The 20048-nt window shown below is 44.1% G+C and overlaps 1 protein-coding gene across 1 annotated transcript in view; it reads right to left on the reverse strand.

Moving 5' to 3' along the window:
• snd1 (staphylococcal nuclease and tudor domain containing 1) overlaps positions 1–20048 on the reverse strand; it is a 220349-nt gene that overhangs the window by 5588 nt on the left and 194713 nt on the right. The window contains exons 21-22 of the mRNA XM_037760706.1: positions 19555–19668; positions 14702–14905 (exon numbers count right to left, since the gene is read on the reverse strand). Coding sequence (XP_037616634.1) covers positions 14702–14905; positions 19555–19668 — 318 coding nt within the window. The remainder of the gene's footprint in view (positions 1–14701; positions 14906–19554; positions 19669–20048) is intronic.

Here is a 20048-nt window from a genome sequence, read left to right on the forward strand (position 1 = left end):
GAGGACTTTTGCCACTGGCCGCTTACAAACCTACGGCCCTTCCTGGATTCGTACAGGCCAATCACAACTGTTTATCTACATGCATGGGGACGTACAGAATAAAACCCGCGACCTTGAGTCACATTCTGGAGCCGTTTACTGGCAGGAAGGAGAGCTTCCGAGATTGCTTTTTATTTTTTTTTAATTTGAACAGCAGCAACAGCGAGTGAACCGTCTGTGTGTGTCTGTTAGCAGAGCAGCTGTAGCAACAACAGGTCTGTGTATGTGTTTCCGCTACAACAGTGTTTACAAGCCCACAACTTCTGCATATGAAGGGCTGCCCTAAAGACTTGGATTGGTTCTGCAAAAACTCTATAATTGTTTCCACCAGGGAGATTGTCTTCAGCCTCTAGTTGAGCGATTTAAACTTTCTCTGCATCAAGTTCCCCATAAAGCAACGCTGTATAAAATAAACAAGGAGGAAGCGCAGGAGTTTTAAATTCGTATTCAAGCTGTGCTGCCCTCCAGACACACCTGTAACATGTATACAAATCAGCAGCATCACTCACACTGTAGGAGGAAATTCTCTAATATTTGTTCAATATAAATGCATTTGTTTTGCTCGACACAAAAGAACTGGAGGTACGCAATATTGACCTACTGAAAGTACAGAGAGGATACACAAAAGAGTCGGAGGAAGAGAGAGGAGGAAGCCGGTGTGCAGAGTTGAGCATATTGACCGCTTCTGCTAGAACAGCCATTTAGCCTCATTGAATGAACCAGTGATGAGTCATCGGAGTGTGTGTGTGTGTGTGTGTGTGTGTGTGTGTGTGTGTGTGTGCGTGTGTGTGTGTGTGTGTGTGTGTGTGGGGAGGCGGGGGGGGGGGGAGAGTGTGTGAAAGAGGCAGTGTTTGGGCCGATGGGTACAGTGTAAGTGGATGTATGGACCTTGGAAAGCTCAAGCGGCAGACCCTGTGAGTGGAGCTGTCCTCCACCATTACAATGTCAGAGTGGATACAGAGTAATAAAGGTTTACACGAGGCCTTCACACACGGTTCACCTCACCTCCACCATGTTTAACCCTGGCCAGTGGCCACCCACACTACTCGCATACCGTCTGTGAATGTTGGAAGTATAGTTCTGTAAGTAACATTTGTGCAACAAACACTTGTGAAGTATTGTTTGCTGGATTCTAGGCCTGGGACGATTCACCTATCTCCTGATTCCATACTATCAAGATAACTTGAGTGCCGATTTGATATGTATTGCGATTTTTTAAAACTAAATCATGGGAAAAAGTTTAATCATACACTTCAAGGGACTTTTACTTTGGAAAATATCAAAATGAATACAGTGAAAATGTTTGATTTGGACGTGGACCATTCGCCGTTTTCTACTTTCTCGGCTCGATGTAGCCGGCTGTGGTTTGTTTTGCTTTTGACGGATACGGAACGGATATGACGTCACGTTACTCAAGACTACAACAATAAAAGCGGTAACTTCCCTCTACCTCCGCATAGACTCAAGAGGGAAATATTAGCACGACAGTAAAAATAGAAATCCAAATAAATAACACAAAGAAACTCACTAGAAAGAAAATAGACCGTAAAGATGAGTCATTGTGTTCTTGTAATGGATTCAATTGTGCACCACGTTTTGTAGCTTATTATAGCAGCAGATGAGCTGGCTTTCACACTCAGACGCACACACTCACCAGAACAAGGATGCCAGATGTTAAAACTGTCGAGTGTGGATGGGGCCCTGGAGTTTAATTGCTTAGCTAGCTCGTGCACATAGGTTGATTTGATAGCTACGCTGCACATGGCACCGCCAAGATAACAGACCTGCAGCTGGATCGTACAGCCAGCTCTGTCTGAGGGAGTGCACGTGCGAGTGTGAGTGTGAGTGTGTGTGTAGCTGGGGGAAAAGTGCAGTGGCTGCACAAGTCATCCATCAAAGCCAACTAAAGGAGAGATTTTTTTGGAAGGCGTTGGGATATGGCATCTTGGTCCCATCAGGCAGATGTCACCATATGGAGGGACCCAGCCGATGATATTTCACGGACACAAAAAGCCCGGTGATGCCATTTGGGCTTTGGAGAGGAGCTATCAGCGCCCGTAGCGGTTTTTAGCTGTCTTTCCTAGTGCTGCACTTGGAAAGCTAGGGGGCTGACCAAAACGATGTGGAAGAGGGTTTCATATCTGCCAAAGTGGATCGAGCAATATTTGAACAGAAAAAAAAAGATGAAAAATGGTATTGGAATATGAACCCTAGCTCAACTTTAAAAAAGAAAAAATATATGAAATTTTGCCAAACTCAACACAGCTGAGAGTCTGAGAGTATTCTGTGAAAGACGCTAAGTCAAGAGCACTACAGTCACAATATGCACAGATGATACGCTGCCATATTGGCAGTACCGCGGTGAGCCTCTTTGTACTCCGGTCGGGAGGGTGCCTTTTCCCGGCTCGCCCCTCGTCTTTTTACTGTTCTGCTCACTTCAGCTCGGTGGAACACAACGGCCAATCAGTGTGCAGCTGAACACCGATGATGATGACTGCCTTTCGGAGTCTGAACAAGCCCCCGCGTATCCTGTCCCGGATCCTTCTTTTCACCGCTTTTCTATTGGCTCCAGCAGGGAAGGCATAATAGTTCATTAAGACGCAAACAGAAGCAAAAACTCATCTGACTTAAAGTTGCAAAAGGAAAGGAATGTTTCTCGTCGCAGGAGTGCGATGTTAAACGCGGGGAGGATTGGAAAAAAAATGATGCTCCCCGCAAAGCGAAGGCGAGAGGCCAACAAGGAAGGAGCTGATTATGTGTTCCAGGTGAGGAGGAGAATATGAAACACAACAAAGAGAGGATAATGAATGAGGGGAGATGAGGAAGAGAAAAGCGTTTGGAAGGGGTTTGAGGTGGCAGAAGGCAGCGGGTGACAGCGCGCTTGTCTGGATGACCCTACAGAGCTCCCATATGCCAGACAGATGCCATGTTTGGTGAGCAGTGGACACTGGCAGTAGCAGAGAATATTCTGCTCGGCTAAAGAGGACGCTGCTGAGTGTGGGAGTGTCCTTGAATGGGTGTGATTAATTCTGAGCATCTATTTAACTCCCGCTCAGAGTCTGCAGCGTGCGACAGCTCTGAAAGTTTAGCTGATTACAGAAGTCAATTTATTATAATTTCACCAGTGAGTGAATTTATCGCAGCCTTCCGAGACTAGATCTGATACGACTCGATGCACATTCAGGAAAACGAGATTTACAACTTGCTGCCTTGAGTTAATTTTTTATGCACGCAGCAAGGTAACTTTTCTAGTCGCAGACTTGGTGGGAGATTTTGTGTAAGTGTGATGCTTTTCAGAAGACGAACGACAGGTGGTGCGGGTCTGGTGTTTTGGCACTTGTCTGCCTGGGCTGTGAATCTGTCTGCCTGAGAGAGCGAGAGCGAGACGGTGCATTTTCCCCGCGCTGGCCCCGGCATGCCGTGCCCAGGTGGCGTTCTGGTAAGCACGGTGTGAAAGTGATGGATCTGAGCGAGCGCTAACGTGGCAGCTTTCTGACAGGTTGTGCTCGTCTGGTGCGTAGGTGAGCTTTTTTCTAATTTCACAGCACGCGAAAATGCGAAGTGAAACCAGATTTTTTTGGATGGAGCGCACATGAAAGGCAAAGTGACTAATCAAAGTTTCAGCGCCGGGGCGTGCTCTCTTGGTCCTCGCCGAGACACGGGATGTCAGGCGAAGTCGAAAAAAAACACTTGACTAGAAAGGGAACAATGAGGTTTGTCTCATTAACAGCAATGACGATCAGACGCACAAGCCTCCCAGACACGAGCAGTCAAACTCCCAACCACAAAAACAAAACTGCCACTCACTCCCTTTTGTCATTCTTTCTTTGTTACTGCATTGCTCTTGTTTTTCTCTCCCTACTGCTCTCTCAATCCTCATTACATCTCCTTTCATTCTCCCCCTCCGCCTGCCATCTCCGTCTCCTTTTGACTCCCGCTGAAAGCACAAAACTCGGCACAAGACAGGTCTTCTTCGTCAGAGCGTTTGCCGGAACATAACATATTTCATGTCTGTAACTCACACTGTTTCAAGTTTGAGTGTACTTGGCTGAGCCCTGGATTGTAGTCCTAAGAGATGTCTCTCATTCGGTATGCCAGTGCATGAATACTGCATGGCGAGCGGAGAGTAGGGCCAGGGTTTTGGGAATGTATCCTCAGACATTTCATTGTACAAGTGTTTTTATAGCGAAAAGGCTCGTCACATAAAGCACCATAGTTGACCAGGGAGAGAACCCTCGTGTGTGTGTGTGTGTGCGAGACAGACAGACGAGGAAAGGTCAGTGTGCTTGTAGAATGTAGGATGAAAAGATTGTACATTTTACTCCTTTAAAAGAAAGAGAAATTGTGCTCCACAAATGAACCCAAAAAAAGGTGAAAAGCGAAGAAAGGAGGTTAAACGTGCTTCATCCGTTTCACAAGGAATAGTAGGCCAGAGACCAGGTCCAAAGCACACTGGAGCACACGGATATAAGGCAATCAACTTTATTAAAGACTGCCAAGGGCCGCATAACTAGTTGGAGCATGCCGGAGTCTCGTTCGAGGGTGAAAATCAAATTAAATTATACAAAAATGTGTGTGAAAATGAACTAGTTCTTGTTTTATTCAGCAGCTGATTTTGCACGTTCCTCACTTTTCTATAGCTTGAAGTGTTTTCTGAGCTGTCGATGATGCAAGAGAACCTTGTTTACTGTAAAACTGCAGCAATCGCAGTCTTCTTCTTTTTTTACAGAATCTAACGTTTGGATGCACATGAACATCAATCTGAGTTCAAATTCAGTCTGCTGCTTTATAAAAATCGGTGTATTTTTTGTGTGAAAATGAGCCTTACATGTACATCATGTGTATGAGTGTCACTGTCCCTTATCTGGGGTAAACTGGGAATACGCTATGTTGCACGCTGGTTCCCCCCAGCATGGCTGTCGGAGGAGATCAGGCGCTTTGGCGGGAACGCGGCGTGACAAGCCCACCAGCGTGGGTTCATAGAGTTAAGGAGGACACACACATGTAAAACACGTGTGCGCGCACACGCACACAAAAAAAAAAAAATGCAAGGACTGACGACAGATATCACAAAGAACATTCTCCGATGCTCTCCCAGGGGCGCTGGAAAGAAAACAAGTCTTACGTAAACACTAATGTATCATAGAAAATATGTCACATGCACAGCTACACACTAACTTTTTATAAAAGGCTGCGTAAAGAGTTTGCTCTTCCCTTTTCTCTAGTATCTATTTTCTATCTCCCACGAGGTCACAGAACTCAAAAATAATCTAGAGTTTGAACAACGTGGTGCCTCCACTCCCTTCCTGGCAATCCTCTACTCGCCCTCGGGGTGTGTGGGAGGGAGGATATGATGTGTAACTGTGTGTGTGTGTGTGTGTGTGTACATCTGCAGAAGATGGAATGGCGTTTGGGAAGTGGCGCGTGTCAGCTAGGACATGTCAAAAGGGCCCCTCAGAGCAGTGGCAGCAGGGGAGGCGACCGCCTGTGTGCAACTGAGTGTGTGTGTGTGAGTGTGTGTGAGTGTGTGTGTGTGCAGTCAATAACAGGGGAGCAGAAAATGTCCATTAAAAAGGCCCCATCTTTAACTCTACTTGTAAATTAGGTATTGAGCCATTGGTGGGGAGCGGTCATGCTGTCAGACACACCCATGAAGCTCAGCGTGTGTGTGTGTGTGTGTGTGTGTGTGTGTGTTATATGTGCCCTGTGGTGTTTTTTGGGGGGGATGGAGGGTCTTGATGGGCTGTGACAGGCGTTGGTGGTTGAACAGGGAGGGCAGCGACCTGAAAGTCAGTCAATTGGTGGTACGGATACGGCTAAAAGCCATTTTATAAATGACACGGTGAAGAGTTTTCGGGTTGGGCTGGATGTGAAGGGCAACTGATCCACCGTGGCAGGATCCATGGGGGGTGCTTACTGGCTCTACGCAGAAACTGTTCTCTCACGGTATTGTATATGTGTGCATTGTTCTACTCCTAATTTAATTTGATTATATGTGGGATATCATGTGACTATCATGTGACCAGAGCGTTGACCTTTTAAGATTGCGTCTCTGTGGTAGATTTATTAAGTCTGAAGAAGAGCTTGTGCTCGAAAACATCACTAACTAGGATGTGCCAATAAATTGCACTTAAAGGGGGGCTACAGTGTGCGGACCTTTCTCTACGTTTTCGGTTCTACATTTCAAACAAATCGTTAAAAGTGAGAGTGTGTGTTGGAGCTCATGAGGGACCCCCAACACGTGTACTATGTTCATCCTCTCTGCTTTGGAGACAGCTCATAAGCGACAACAGCGCGCGCTACATACAACACGGAGCTGCGATTTGCCCGTGAGGCCTCATTTCGTCACGGTGAGGTGAACCTACCGTATAGAAACACCGATATTCCCACGAGGCGCATCATCAGTGTCCAAAACCGGTGCCTTAACAAGCACGGCAGCAGCGGACTGCATCGCATGAGCCGCTCTTACTGTAAGGGGTATATGTGTACCAAACCGCACAATTGCTCTTTGATAAATGGAACAACCCGTCCCTGGAGGCATCCTGTGTATGTGTGAACCTCCTTTCCTGATTTCCTGTATGGATTCCTCCCTGCATGCAGCTGTATGTAGGTGTGACTACACTTCTAAGCACACCCATTTCATCTTCATCTACAGCTTCAACCCCTATTAACACAATTACCGTGCAATGCAACCGCTGCGCTATTAACTACACCGGGGACTCTGAGTGCAATCTGTAAGAAAACTACACTACCCGTGAGGCTTTTAATGTGAAAGACACGGATATATATATATATTTATAAAAAAAACAAAACTGCATCTCATGTGAGCCACAACTTAAAGCTGCCCTTCTGGCCCTTTCAAAGCTACTTAAAAGTCCTCTGCTCAACATTCACACATGAAAAGCAAAGGCTTCAGTGTGAATACAGCCACAATACTGAGAGATAAAAGGAAAAAAAAATACATTTCCCAGGGGGTTGCTGGGTAATTAAAGATTCCAGGACTCTCATCTGCAGCTTTTCACTCTCAGGGAGCCACCTCACAGCTGTTTCCCCCATAATCTGCCTTCTGCTGACACACACAACTCTGTAACACTTTAATAAAGATCTTAAGCACATCTTTGCAAACGTTTGTCCGAGGTGTGCGAATTGCTACGTTATCTCTTCAGTCGTAAATGGAAACTAGACCGAGGTCGATATGGCAGGCTTTGTCGCTGTTGGTGATTGATAATAATTGCGCTGGCGATAGAGTGACAGACACTTCCGTGTTTGTAATTGACTTGTAATTAGCAAACAGGAGATTATTAGCTTGTAACACTAATGAACTTTGGGGGGCTAGCAGCGATGTCAGTTAGCTGAGGTGACTGGGCGAGACGCACAGCAGCACCCCGGTGACTCGCCGGAGTCGGAATCAGTCATGTTGTTGGCAGCTGCTGACAGAAAACACTGGTGAAAAGCAGCGGAGCACAAAAGATAGTTCTTCTAACCACACAGCCGTCTTCCAATTGAGCTGTCATGACAGACTCATTTCAGCTACATCTGCGACAAAAAAGAAATATCAGGTCTGAGTGCTAGTCAAAGATAGCTGCAGACGGCATTATTACTCGAGTAGCCAATCAGGTAGAAAGAAAAAAATACATTTATAGTGTATCTAGTTATCCACTATCTTTTTCACTTTCTATTTTAAATATTAACCTACAGACACACACAGTTAGTGTCTCCCAACTGTATGCCTTCACCCAAAATTACAAAAGAGAGGCATTACTGTCAACTCAGTGTGAGTTCACAGGGCAGAATCGGCTGATGCAAGTTGCAAATAATTACAGATAACAGCGTTTTAAATCAAAGCTCATTTTGAGGCCAACACCAGGTCTGATTCGAGTGCCTCTTCACTTTAATTCCTGGGGATTATTGTTGATCGTGACGTGGCATGGAAATGTAAATTAGCACCTCGAGTCCTTCAAGCTCAGTTTGGATAACATGAATAGTAAAGGTTAAAAAAAAAGAACACAGGGAGGGAAAGGAAGGGTGTGTGAGTGAGGGACTCTGAGTGGAGAGAGAAAAGTAATAATGACAGAGGAGTAAGAGGAATGGAGAGTACAGGGGAAAGTAAACAAGAAAGAAGTGATGAAGAGGAGAATCACTGGAAAAGATAAAAGGCAATGGGAAAGGAGAGGAGGGAAAAAATTGAGTGATGTTGTGGAACTGGGAAAAGAAGGAGAGAAACCAGAATGAACAATGAGAGGAGATAGATATTAAGAGGGATGAAGGAAGAGAGAGAGAGAAGAGTGTTTTAGTGAGTGAGTGTGTGCCAGAGTGGCAACTTGCCATTCTAGCAGTGGTTAGTTGATGGTGCCAGGACACTTTAAGGATGGCTTAGTATATCTACTGTGCCTGGGGTGGAGAAGGCATGAAGTCAATGTGTGAGTCTCAGGTCAGAGCAAGAGAGAAGAATTCTAAATGCGGTTCCAAGTTTGGCAATCATGCATCACTTATTGATTGCCAAAGTTTTAACTGTTTTTAACTGTTTATTACTGGAGTGATAATACTTGAATATATCCATACAGCGTCTACTGCTTATCTGGTGCCGGGTCACGGAGGAAACCAGCGGGGCACTCCAGACATCCCTCTCCCCAGCAACGTTTTCCAGCTCTTCCTGGGGGACCCCGGGGCGTTCCCAGGTCAGAGGAGATAAATAATCTCTCCAGCGTGTTCTGGGTCTACCCCGGGGGGCTCTGACCAGTTGGACGTGCCCAGAAAACCTCTAAAGGGTCGCGTCCAGGAGGAATCCTGATCAGATGCCTGAACAAACTCAGCTAGCCCCTTTCGCCGCGAAGGAGCAACTGCTCTATTCAGAGCTCCCCCTGGATGTCTGAGCCCAGCCACCCTACAAAGGAAGCTCCTTCGCCTGTGCTGAATGTGACGGTCTGATGGAGTCAACAGAACCACATCGTCTGCAAAGAGCAGTGACGCAATTCTGAGGTCCCCAAACCGGACCCTTTCCTCCCCCCCGGCTGCATCTTGGCCTCATTCAGACGTTCCCAGTACACCCTCACTACACATTTGGGTTTACCAGGTCTGTGCGGCAGCCTCCCCCGCCATTTGATCCAACTCACCACCATGTGGTGATCAGGTGACAGCTCTGCCCATCTCTTCACCAGATTGTCCAAGACATACAGCCGCAGATCTGATGATACGTCCACAAAGGCAATCATCGATCTTTTGTTCGAGGATGTTCTGGTACCGAGTTCACTTATGAACCGCCCTATGCTTGAACATGGTGTTTGTTATGGCCAATCCATGACTAGCACAGAAGTCCAATAACATCCAATAGCACCACTCGGGTTCAGATCAGGCAGGCCGTTCCTGCCAATCACCACCCTCCAGGTTTCTCCACAGTCGCCCATGTGAGCGTTGAAGTCCCCCAGCAGAACTATAGAGTCCCCAGTCTGCGCTCTTTCCAGGACGCCACCCAGAGACTCCAAGAAGGCCGGGTACTCCGAGCTGCGGTTTGGTGCATCAGCACAAACAGTCCGAGACTTACTCTCAGCGAATCACAGTCGCATATAGGCGACCCTCTCGTTCTCTGGAGAGAACTCCAACACAGAGGCACTCAGCCGGGAGCTTGTGAGTATCCCCGCACCCGCCCAGCACCTCTCACCCAGGAGTTTGATACCAAAACCAGTGCTAGGCATGGAGGTGAGTCCAACTATATCTAGTTGATACCGCTCCACCTACCGCAGCAGCTCAAGAATAGCAGTTGCTAACAGGGGCAATCAGACCAAATGACATGGTTGACACCGCTCTAACTTTGGCTGCCAAGAGCAAACCATTACTGTTGAGCTTTGCTAACAGCTCATTTATGATACCAACATGAAGATAGCGTGTACAATTGGCTGCCACTTCGCATGACAGCCAATTGTACCTGACAATCCACAGAGCACGGCAGTACTGTGCCCTAGGCAACAATAGAAAGTTGATTTCTACAGAATCTTCTTCTCGAGCTCTATATCTGAATGTGAAATATCTGAGTGGTGACAAAGAGGAAGAGCAGACGGAGAAAACAAAGAGATGGGTAATGTAATTCAGCGAAACAACAGATATGTATTCTTTGAGAGGAAAATATGGTGGAGAGCGAGAAAAAAAAAAGGATAGATTTGAAACATGATACAGTCACTGGGCCCTGAGGCCTAAAATACTGTACCTACTGTATATAACGTAAAGTACATTAATGTCCCTTCTGCTTCCGATGATGTGCTGGTGACACATCAACGATATCGCTCACTGACAATCTAAACATCAAAGCCTCATAAACAACATTTGTGCCGGAAGGACTACACATGATATGCCAGATGTATGACAGATTACACTTTATACTACGATGTTAAATCTGCTGGACTTTGAGTATGCAGTATGTGCACTTAGTTATGACAAAAATATAGGATATATATATATATATATATATATATATATATATATATATATATATATATATATGACCCCTCTGTTGCTCTTTAATCCCATGCTTTATCTTCCATCTACACCTCTGGGTCACGCTGTCAGTTACCCCTCACTAAATACAGATTATCAATCATAATTTGGCTTACTGATTTTCCACCCACCTCCTTCTTCCTGCCTTCCTTTTAATTTCCCACTTCCCTCCAATCAGACCCCGGCAGCTGGCACGCATATGATCATCTTTTTTCGCCTACACTTTCACAAAGACTGTTTATCCCGTGCCATGACAGTGTTGTGTAGCTGCAACAATAGCCATCCATATGGTGTGCATAGTGAGCATTAGTGAATATAGGGCTTAAGGCAAAGATGCACTAGAAAAAAAAAAAAGACATAAAACCCCCAAATGGATGAATATCCCCTCTCTGCTCTCCCTCTCTTGGGACAATGCCATCCTCAAAGACTGGTATTAACCTTCAGTGCACTTATGACTGACTATTGATAGACACTGAAGTGCCAGTGAACATTACAGCCCATCTGTTACGCAATGCTTAGCGCTAGAGTACAGATTACAATGACCATGTTCCAATCCCCTGGAATGGATAATGAATAAAGAATAGAGCCAAACCGGAACAGATAGGAAGGACAAAAGTCACTTTTACAAGGAGGCTGATAGTCTGGATGAGCGAGAGGAGAGAAAGGAGGAGAGACAGAGCTCCGGGTGAGCCGGCTTGAATACGACACTATCAAAAGCTCGAAGGGGAACTTTCTATAAAAGAGGGGGAAGAATGGGGGCACGGATCCAGAGGTCAACAAAAGGATGTATCATCTTGGAACATTTTTTTGGCTCTGCTGCCCCTGCAAGATAACAGTTTCTGTTGTCGCTCCAGCAGCAGCTGCAGTGCTGCTCATGAATCTTTGAGCCAGAAATGCTCCTTGCAAACGAGTGACTCTAGGTCAAGTCAGGTAGATTACAAAAAAAAAACAGATAGCATACAGCAAATTTACAGACTAGAATGTAAATGCCTTCGTCCAAGCAGCGTACGAGTTCAAAAGTGCAAATCAAATAGGGATGGGTGAAACTGAGAGATTGATTTGTCAGGTAAAAACTTTCACTGTCCATTTTAGAGCTGCAATTCAATCAACCGTCCCATTATTTTCTCCATTAACTGATTGGTTTGTCTATAAAATGTCAACATAATTACAAAATGCCCATTGTAATTTCCCAAAATGACATCTTTAAATGTCAATGTGACGTCTTTAAATGTCTTGTTTTGTCTGACCAACAGTCCGAAAACCAAATATATTGAATTACTACAGCATTTGAAAGCAAATTTGAAAAGCAGTAATGTGGTATTTTTTCTAATTTTAGCTTGAAAACATGACTGAGACGATGAATTAATTGCAACACAGTGACAGATTAACTTTCTGTCGTTCAACTAATCCATATCGAGTTAGGGCTGTTGCAATAACAGCAATATTGCAATACCGTGCTATTGACAAGCCAACCGCAGGGGATGGCAAGCAACAACCACAACCGCTATGCTCCCTTTTTTCTGAATTCTTTGCAATGGGAGTGCCGCGTATTCACACTACGCTACAAACGTCAGCAGCGTGACGAGGCGCTGGGCGTCTATTCCGCGCTGAGCGTTTGCTGAGAGTTGAAAAATGCAAAATTTTGGGTAAACGCTGCGCTCGTCACTATCACTTTTTACCCTGCCGTCCAATCACAATGGTGGAGGGGTGGGACAAATACCACAAAGACCAACCATCACATCCTACATGCAGGCTACAGGTGCTGAACAACAACGATGGAGGAGAACTTAAAACACATAGGCCGGCAGGTCCGTAATCTCTCCCTACATGCTTCAGCCTTCCCTTGTGCCGACATTTTTACTTCTTTGGATATTCCGTATCATAGCAACCAGATGCAACCAAAGCAATATACCTAATAATAACCTAACAATAAAGCTTATTTATATAGCATATTGAGTCTGATATAACTGTTACATGGCTAAGCTCTGATAAAGAACTTCAATGCGGCTACTGTATACAGCAGAACTACAGTATACATAGACCATAAACACACACACACACATCCCATAAGTACATTTTACTCGTTTTAGAGGTTTGAGAAGTAGCTCACACTGCGGCTCGTTCGTCTTTTGAGTTCGGAAGCAGACTTGATGGGTGGAATTATCAACAAGAAAATGCTGTAGAGCTTACTTTAACACTCACTTGTAAGCACATTGGCAACACTGCTGCTTGTTAAGCTTTCTCCACATCAAAAATATTCGTCCGTAGCTAGCGAGGGGTTGAGGCAAATGCTGGAGATGCAGCTGTTGAATACTAAAGAGAAACCATTTGATCCAACAAAAACCTAAATCTGTGCAGTCTATAAGCCTATTAGTCGTACGGCTGAAAGGTTTTAATCATTGTCCTTTGTCTATAGGGTCCATTGCCCTGAGACTGCATTATGGTTCCTGGCTACTCTTTAGAGGTCAGAGGTCAATACAATGATGCACAGTGCTTTATTGACTGGCTAAGAGGCGGGAAGTGCTTTTATTGGCGTTGTTTATAGTGTACAACAATGAGTTAGTAATTGCGTCTCTGAAAGAATGTCTTTACAAATTCCCACCAGCCAGTAATTTATATGAATATGCATTTTGATTAAGTTTATATACAATAACATCCTTGTGGATATATATATATATAATCTCCATTCCTTTGTGCTTTACAATTTTTTTAAATAAATAGCAGAGTGACTAATACGGGGTTGTGCTGAAGCGGTAATTGCAGCAGGGAATAAATATCCTCCATTTTCCTTTATCTTTCAGGTACAGAGTGGCTTCGAGTCTGCCGGGGAAGAATTAGCATAATGAGGGGAAAGTGAATGAGCGACGCTTCATGGTTTGACAAAATGGCTACCATCTGAGGGCAAATTGTAGAGGGTGTGTAAGCGTTTGTTGTGTTTGGCTGCGGATTGACAGGTGAGATGAGGTATTGTGTCTCTCGGGCCATGGTTAGCATGGAAATGTGGTAATTATTGGACGGTTAGAAAAAGCCTAAGGCGGGATATGGACCTTTTTACATTAGATAATACACAAGGGGCCCATTTTCCAATGAAAATGCTAAACATTTTTCTGTGCGCTTAAAAAAATAAGTAGCACCTGCTACCATTTGATCAACTGAAAGCATTTTCTATTTAGAACTGACTGAAATATTGATCCATACTGTGCATTTCAACAGCCCTGTGAGCTACTGATTAACAAGAAGTAGGTAGAGAAAAATAAGTCATATTTTGAAAGAAGGATTCTTTGCTTTGCTGTTTGGCTTAGGCACAAACAACAGTCAGACTAGGGCTGGGGAAATCAATAAAACATTTACAGAAACTGACATTATGAATCTCTAACTTGACTGTTCAATAAATTAAGTCTTTTACATAGACAGTTCCCCTTACCTTAAATGCACCTGAAAGTACTTCAACAATTCACATCTCACTCTAAGTACAAACAAGGAATCGCTTTTCAGTCAGCATTGTGTGGATTTGCGCCAAACAGGAAGCCAAATCTGCATTGCGCCACAGTTTTTTTGGCAAAATATTTAACCATGGCTGCCCAGTCTACAGCCCCAGTGAGACCAGAAAGTGTCATTACTTGGGAAAGAGAAAGTGACTGGTTGCCTGAATGTAAAAGCCAATCCAGTAACACCGTTTCCTAACTGAATGTGACGCGAGCGTCAGTGACAAAATCAGCTTGATTACACTGTTTACTATTGTCCTAACTGAATGACTGCAACATGGACGAGCCACGGCTGAGTAGTTTAGATAAAATGAGCCGTCAGTGCCGCCGACAGCGGGAGAAAACCGGGTCAATTGAATCTCTTTTATTGCCGCGCTCGCAGTTATATGCGTAGTGTTCACTAGTGAAACATTATTACGAGCTAACTGATGTCAAGAAATGTAACAGCCACCTCACTAATGGTTAAAACAAAATACAAACACGATGCTACGCGATGCGGCGCAATAGTCAAGACGCCCGCATCAAGCTCGGACACGGTGGATGGAAGAGAAACAGCACAAGAGCCCTATACACATGAGCCCCCAATTTAGTTTTAGGACCTTCCAAAGCAGAACTGAAGACTTGAAATCGCTTTATCCAAACACTGCCTTCCCACCACCACCGACTGTACATCCCATCTCTTCACTTACCATCTTCTGCAGGTGCTTCTCCTTGCGGACGTCCACCATGACCAAGCCTTCCTTGACCAGGTTGAGTCCGACGTCGTCCTTGGTGTCCCCGAACTGAATTGTGACGAGTGGGCAGGAGGCACCGGAGTACTCCACGTTCAACAGGCACTGGCTGTTCTGGATGTCACGGACAATGCAGTCCACCACGTCCGCACGGACGTCCTCCTGAAGAAGAAGAAGAAGTAGGGGGTTGATACGGGTTGGGATTAGGAAGAAAAGAGGAGAAGAGAGGAGGAAAGGAAATGGATGGTGGGAAAAAAAGAGGATTGAGGAGATAAGGGAGGGAGAAAGTGAGGAAAAAAGGTGAAAGGGCTAATTAGTATATTATCACTGATAATGATATGCATACACACAAATACATGCTATGCAGAGGCTGATTAAAACACCCTCTATATGCATGAACCTAACTGTGATTTTATTTGATTCTGTCGGGGGGGAAACTGTTAAGAAAGTGGGAAAAAAACCTGTCCACACACGTTTGGTAACGTGGTCAGTAAAAATACATTCGTACACATCATTCTCCGATCGATTTCAATTACATGATCACTCACACAGTCAGTTGTGTAGCACGGCAATTATCTACTCAACCAGTTCAAGAGATTTTTAGTTTGGTTGAACTATATAATGGTCTGACTCTCAATCACCCACCCTCCTCCTCCTCCTCCTCCTCGTCCTCCTCCTGTCTTCTCTTTTCTTCTCGTTCTTCAGTTAGTTACCTCGCTCTCTCTTATCCCTAACCTTCTCGAATGTGAAAGGCCAGCGTTTTGATTGAACACATGGTGGAGAAGGAGGTGGAACAGCTGCAATGCAATCCTGACCTCACGTCCTCGAGCAGTCTGGGCGAAAAAAAGCGAGAAAAACAAGGGGGAGCTGCATCTTCAGAGGCAGGATGACACTTAAAAACAAAAATCAGTCCCTGGTCATCATCCATCCCTCCCCTACACCATCCATCTATTCGCTTCCCTTCTTTCTCGCCCTGGTCTTGTCTCCATGGCAACCCCCTTCGAGTTAGCCGCCCTTGGGTATGTGTGTGTCTGGTGTTATGTGTGTGTGTGTGCGAGCGTGTGTGGGCAGGGAAGCTTGTTCAAGGAACAAAACTAAGGGCCTTTTTTGTCCCCGCTGTCCCCCTGGTCAACTTGTCACAGGCGCTGCAGGGGAGCTCAGGGCGAGAGAGAGAGAGAGAGAGGGATGACACAGGAGGAGAGATAAAACAGGAACGCGGGGAGAGAGTATTACAGAACAAGAATACTTTGACGCTTGTGACGAGGGCAATACAGAATTAATGAGAGCCTTCTAGTGACCCTCTCTTGTCCACCATATGTGCAGAACAGACCGGGTTAAAGCACTTCAATGTGTTAAAACCGGCTAAAATATTTGCATTTGACTTACTGTAAAATCGATAGAATTGGATGTGCAGCTTGGTATTGTTTGAGTTTTTTTTTCAATAGAGCCAATACAATAGCTCAGTGTTAGTACAAAACAATAGTATTTTTTATACCTTCTTTTTGAAATGTAAGACAAAGAAAAATAAAATCTATTTAACAATACGAGCCAACAAATGCATTGTGTGCGTGTGAATTTCGACTCATCACAAAGCAACCACTACAGGAAATTACTTCAATCAAGAACTACGAGATTAAAATAATGAGAGCGCATTTAAAGTGGTAGAGTTGGTAATCTTCTTCAAAAACATTTTTTTTGTTATAATTCTTGAAATTCTCATTACACCCCGACAGCAATCAGTAAATTAAAAGAAAAATGCATTTTAACCGTGGCTGTCGCAAGACTGTAAAAAGCCCATCGGTTACCTGTCTGTCTACTTGCGTGCACTCACTGGAGTCTTCCACACGCTGCTAGCTTGACAGCTGTGAGTACTAACAATAGTCAATTACGTTCATTATACTATGTTTACGTTCATTATAATATGTTTATGTTCATTATGATAATTGGCTTGATTCAATGTTGTTGTTGTTGTTGTTGTTGGATGCTGCTATATGACCCTGTCTTGGCAAGGTCTCACTTGTAAAAGAGGTTTTAATCTCGATGTGACTTCCTAATTAAGAAAAAGTTATGCTAATAAGTAATGCAAATTAATAAATAGAAATTGTTTGAGACGCAAAACCTCAAGCAACCTTTTTAATTTCCAATTGAAAACAATTCACTGCCATTAGAGAGTGGCTATCGTGTGGTTGTGTGGCACTTTTTAGATGTATTTTGTTGTACAGCTTTTTATTTATTAAGTGCACTCTGGGCTTTAACTACTTTCTGTAATTAGCTGACCGTATAATAATAAAGTGTATAATAAAGAGGTGGCAGCTGGGAGTTCACAACATCCATGATGTATAGTGTAAAAACGGGGTTGCAGTTGCTGCTCTGATAGAGGTATAGGTATCTGCTCCAGTCAGATGTCATGGAGACAACATGCGCTTTGTGTCTCGTACTTTGTCAAGTTACAAGCACACATTTCAGGTAAGAGACAGTTTCTCCGACAAAACAGCAAAACAGTGACAGTGCACCCTCCATCCTGCCTATTGTTTTTGAAAATATTGTCACTTCATGGAACGTTTTTCTGAAACTGCACTGGAAAGCAGAAGCAGCAGTATGATCTCATCCCACTGGAAAGATTTAAAAAAACGACTATGAAGCTATGTAACTTGTGAAGACGGACACCTTTTGTGCAGGGCATCGGGTGGCAGGTTGCGAGACAAAAGGCAACAACCTTTCCTGTGTGCGGCGTCAAAAGGCGCAGCGCAAGTGGGGCACCGTGCTGTCAGCGTGAGTGACACGGCAAAAAGCTTCAGATAAAAGCAGACGGCAAAACACATGAAAGGAAATCCAAGAGAAAATAGAAAGAACGGGGAAAAGGTTAGACGGATGCGGAGTGACAGAGGAAGAGTGAGAGGGAGAGGTGTAAGGTGTCAGCTTCCGACATGTGGTAAAGCTTTGTGTGTGTATGTGTGTGTGTGTGTGTGTGTGTGTGTCTGGGGGCTGTAAAGTGTAGGTGATGCCTTTGTCCCCTGGGCTGCACCAACAGATGGGCCACTTCATCCTTCAGGAGACACTGACTCATGAGACAGGTGACAGCATGCATTCAGGCACTACCAGCTCTCTCTCACACACACACACACAGCTTCCACTGTGGCCATGTGAAGCTTTGATACACACATCCAACAAGAGACCAATAGGTCCATATTTTGATGGGAAAAAAGTCTCATCGCATTTTCTTCAAAAAATAAGGGCAGCAGTAAAAATGTAAAATTAGATTTTCAAAATGCAATAATACATATATTAATAGATGGATTAAGATTGAAAAACTTTGAGATGTATGCCTTTACAATTCGCTACAAAAATAAACAAATTAATAAAATAAATTAGGACCGTCAAAGTTAACGCGATAACGCAAATTTATTTTAACGCATTAATGTGACTTGCTTTTTTCAGGTTGTAGCGGGCTCAGTTTTAAAGCTAGAATGAAGATACTGGTATCATATGGTATCATAGGAAACCTAAGGAATCCATTTGTACCAATCATGTCATACTGTCTTGTCACGAAGGAGGCTAAATAACGATCCAAAATTACACTAAATTTTGGCGAGGGGAAAAAAAAATCGCCATTTTCAGAGGGGTCCTTTGACCTCTGACCTCAAGATATGTGAATAAAAATGGGTTCTATTGGTACCAACGAGTCTCCCCTTTACAGGCATGCCCACTTTATGATAATCACATGCAGTTTTTTTTAATTAACAATGGACAATCATGTGATTAATCACGATTAAATATTCTAATCGATTGACAGCCCTAAAATAAATCGGGCCCATATTTTCAGCCTCTAAACTAACCATAAAGTTTAATCAACACATCTCCAACAAAAACTGAACACTATAACCTTCATGAAGGACTGTTGCATTAGCCTGCATTAACTTTAGCTAGATGTACCTGATAAACTGGCAACTGAGTCTAGATAAATAATCCAAAATAGCAGCAAGCAAGCAGACGTGTTCATGTGAAAAGTAGTAGTCATCCAGGGTAAGTGGAACAAATACCCTTTCAAAGTTACACACTCTCAAATACACACACTCACACACACAACTAATTAAAGTCAGAGCTTAGCACTGTGCCAATCAGGCACACACACCAAAAGAAAAACATTTTGTATCTGCACCAACTATTCGGGATGCTGCCGGCTCAGGAGGCAAACCAATGAGTTGACCCTCTGACACACACAAAACACAGTCCCCCTCACACGAGCGGAGATAAGCACACACGCACAAGTGGTCACTGGAGGTTGAGTAAACACACTCGGATGTAAACAAGAGGATTAGGGCTGCGGAAAAAAAACCCTGCTGTTCGGCTATCAGATGGACATTTATATGCACAAACACAAACGCACCTGGATGGTTTGCATTCAAGTACAGGATGTGTGGGTTGTTGGAGTAAAGTATACTTTATCAAAATGTTCATAAAACATAAGCATCTCTCTGCTACTTTTGTCAATTATTCTATAATTTCTTTTTTTGCAACCAAGTAAATCAATGCCTTAGTGTTCGTCTGCGTGTGCTACATGCATTATGTATGAGCGTAATTTTCACAAACACTTGCTCGGAATGAAAACTCGACCCCCGTCTGTCAGTTACAGACTTATCACCTCGCGAGATAAGTGAAACTCAAACAGATTTTATGTCTCGCCAGGGAAAAAGTCAACTTTCAAAAAGCTGGCAGAAAATGAGACTGAGGGAAGTTGATATCTCAAAGTTAATTTTGAAGCTGCGACACATATCTCTGGTCGGGAGAGCGTGCTCGTTGCGTGCACTTACGTCCTGTGGGACCTGGATGAAGGCCAAGGCGTGCTCGGTGGCCTGTGCTGGCAGGGTCCGGGTGCCGAAGGCAGGGGGCATGGCAGCCAGACGGGTGGACGACACAACTTCTCTCTGAAGGGAGGATGAGCGGAGGACAGAAATCAGACTCAATATAGAACATTCAAGACAGTGTTCATGCGGTTTCATATACGCAAACATACATAGACACACTTAGTTTTTACTTTATCAAGTTCAAAATACTGTAGCTGTGAAGTTAGTCTGGGTTTAGGGTCAAAAACATTTACGGTTTTGAGACTGTAAAGTGAAGCTCAACAACAGTTGGAGTGCACGTTTGTGATGATGTCTAAAGCAAACATGACAGAAACATCCATCTCCTGTTACGACTACAGTAAAGGAAGCCAAGAGAGATTTAGGGAGAAATGTCTGGTTTGTTCAGTTATGATACAGACACATAAAACAAAAAAGCTTGTGATGCACGTTCAGATTTTTTT

The sequence above is a fragment of the Sebastes umbrosus genome, chromosome 23 (assembly GCF_015220745.1).
Source record: "Sebastes umbrosus isolate fSebUmb1 chromosome 23, fSebUmb1.pri, whole genome shotgun sequence".
Lineage (NCBI taxonomy): Eukaryota > Metazoa > Chordata > Actinopteri > Perciformes > Sebastidae > Sebastes > Sebastes umbrosus.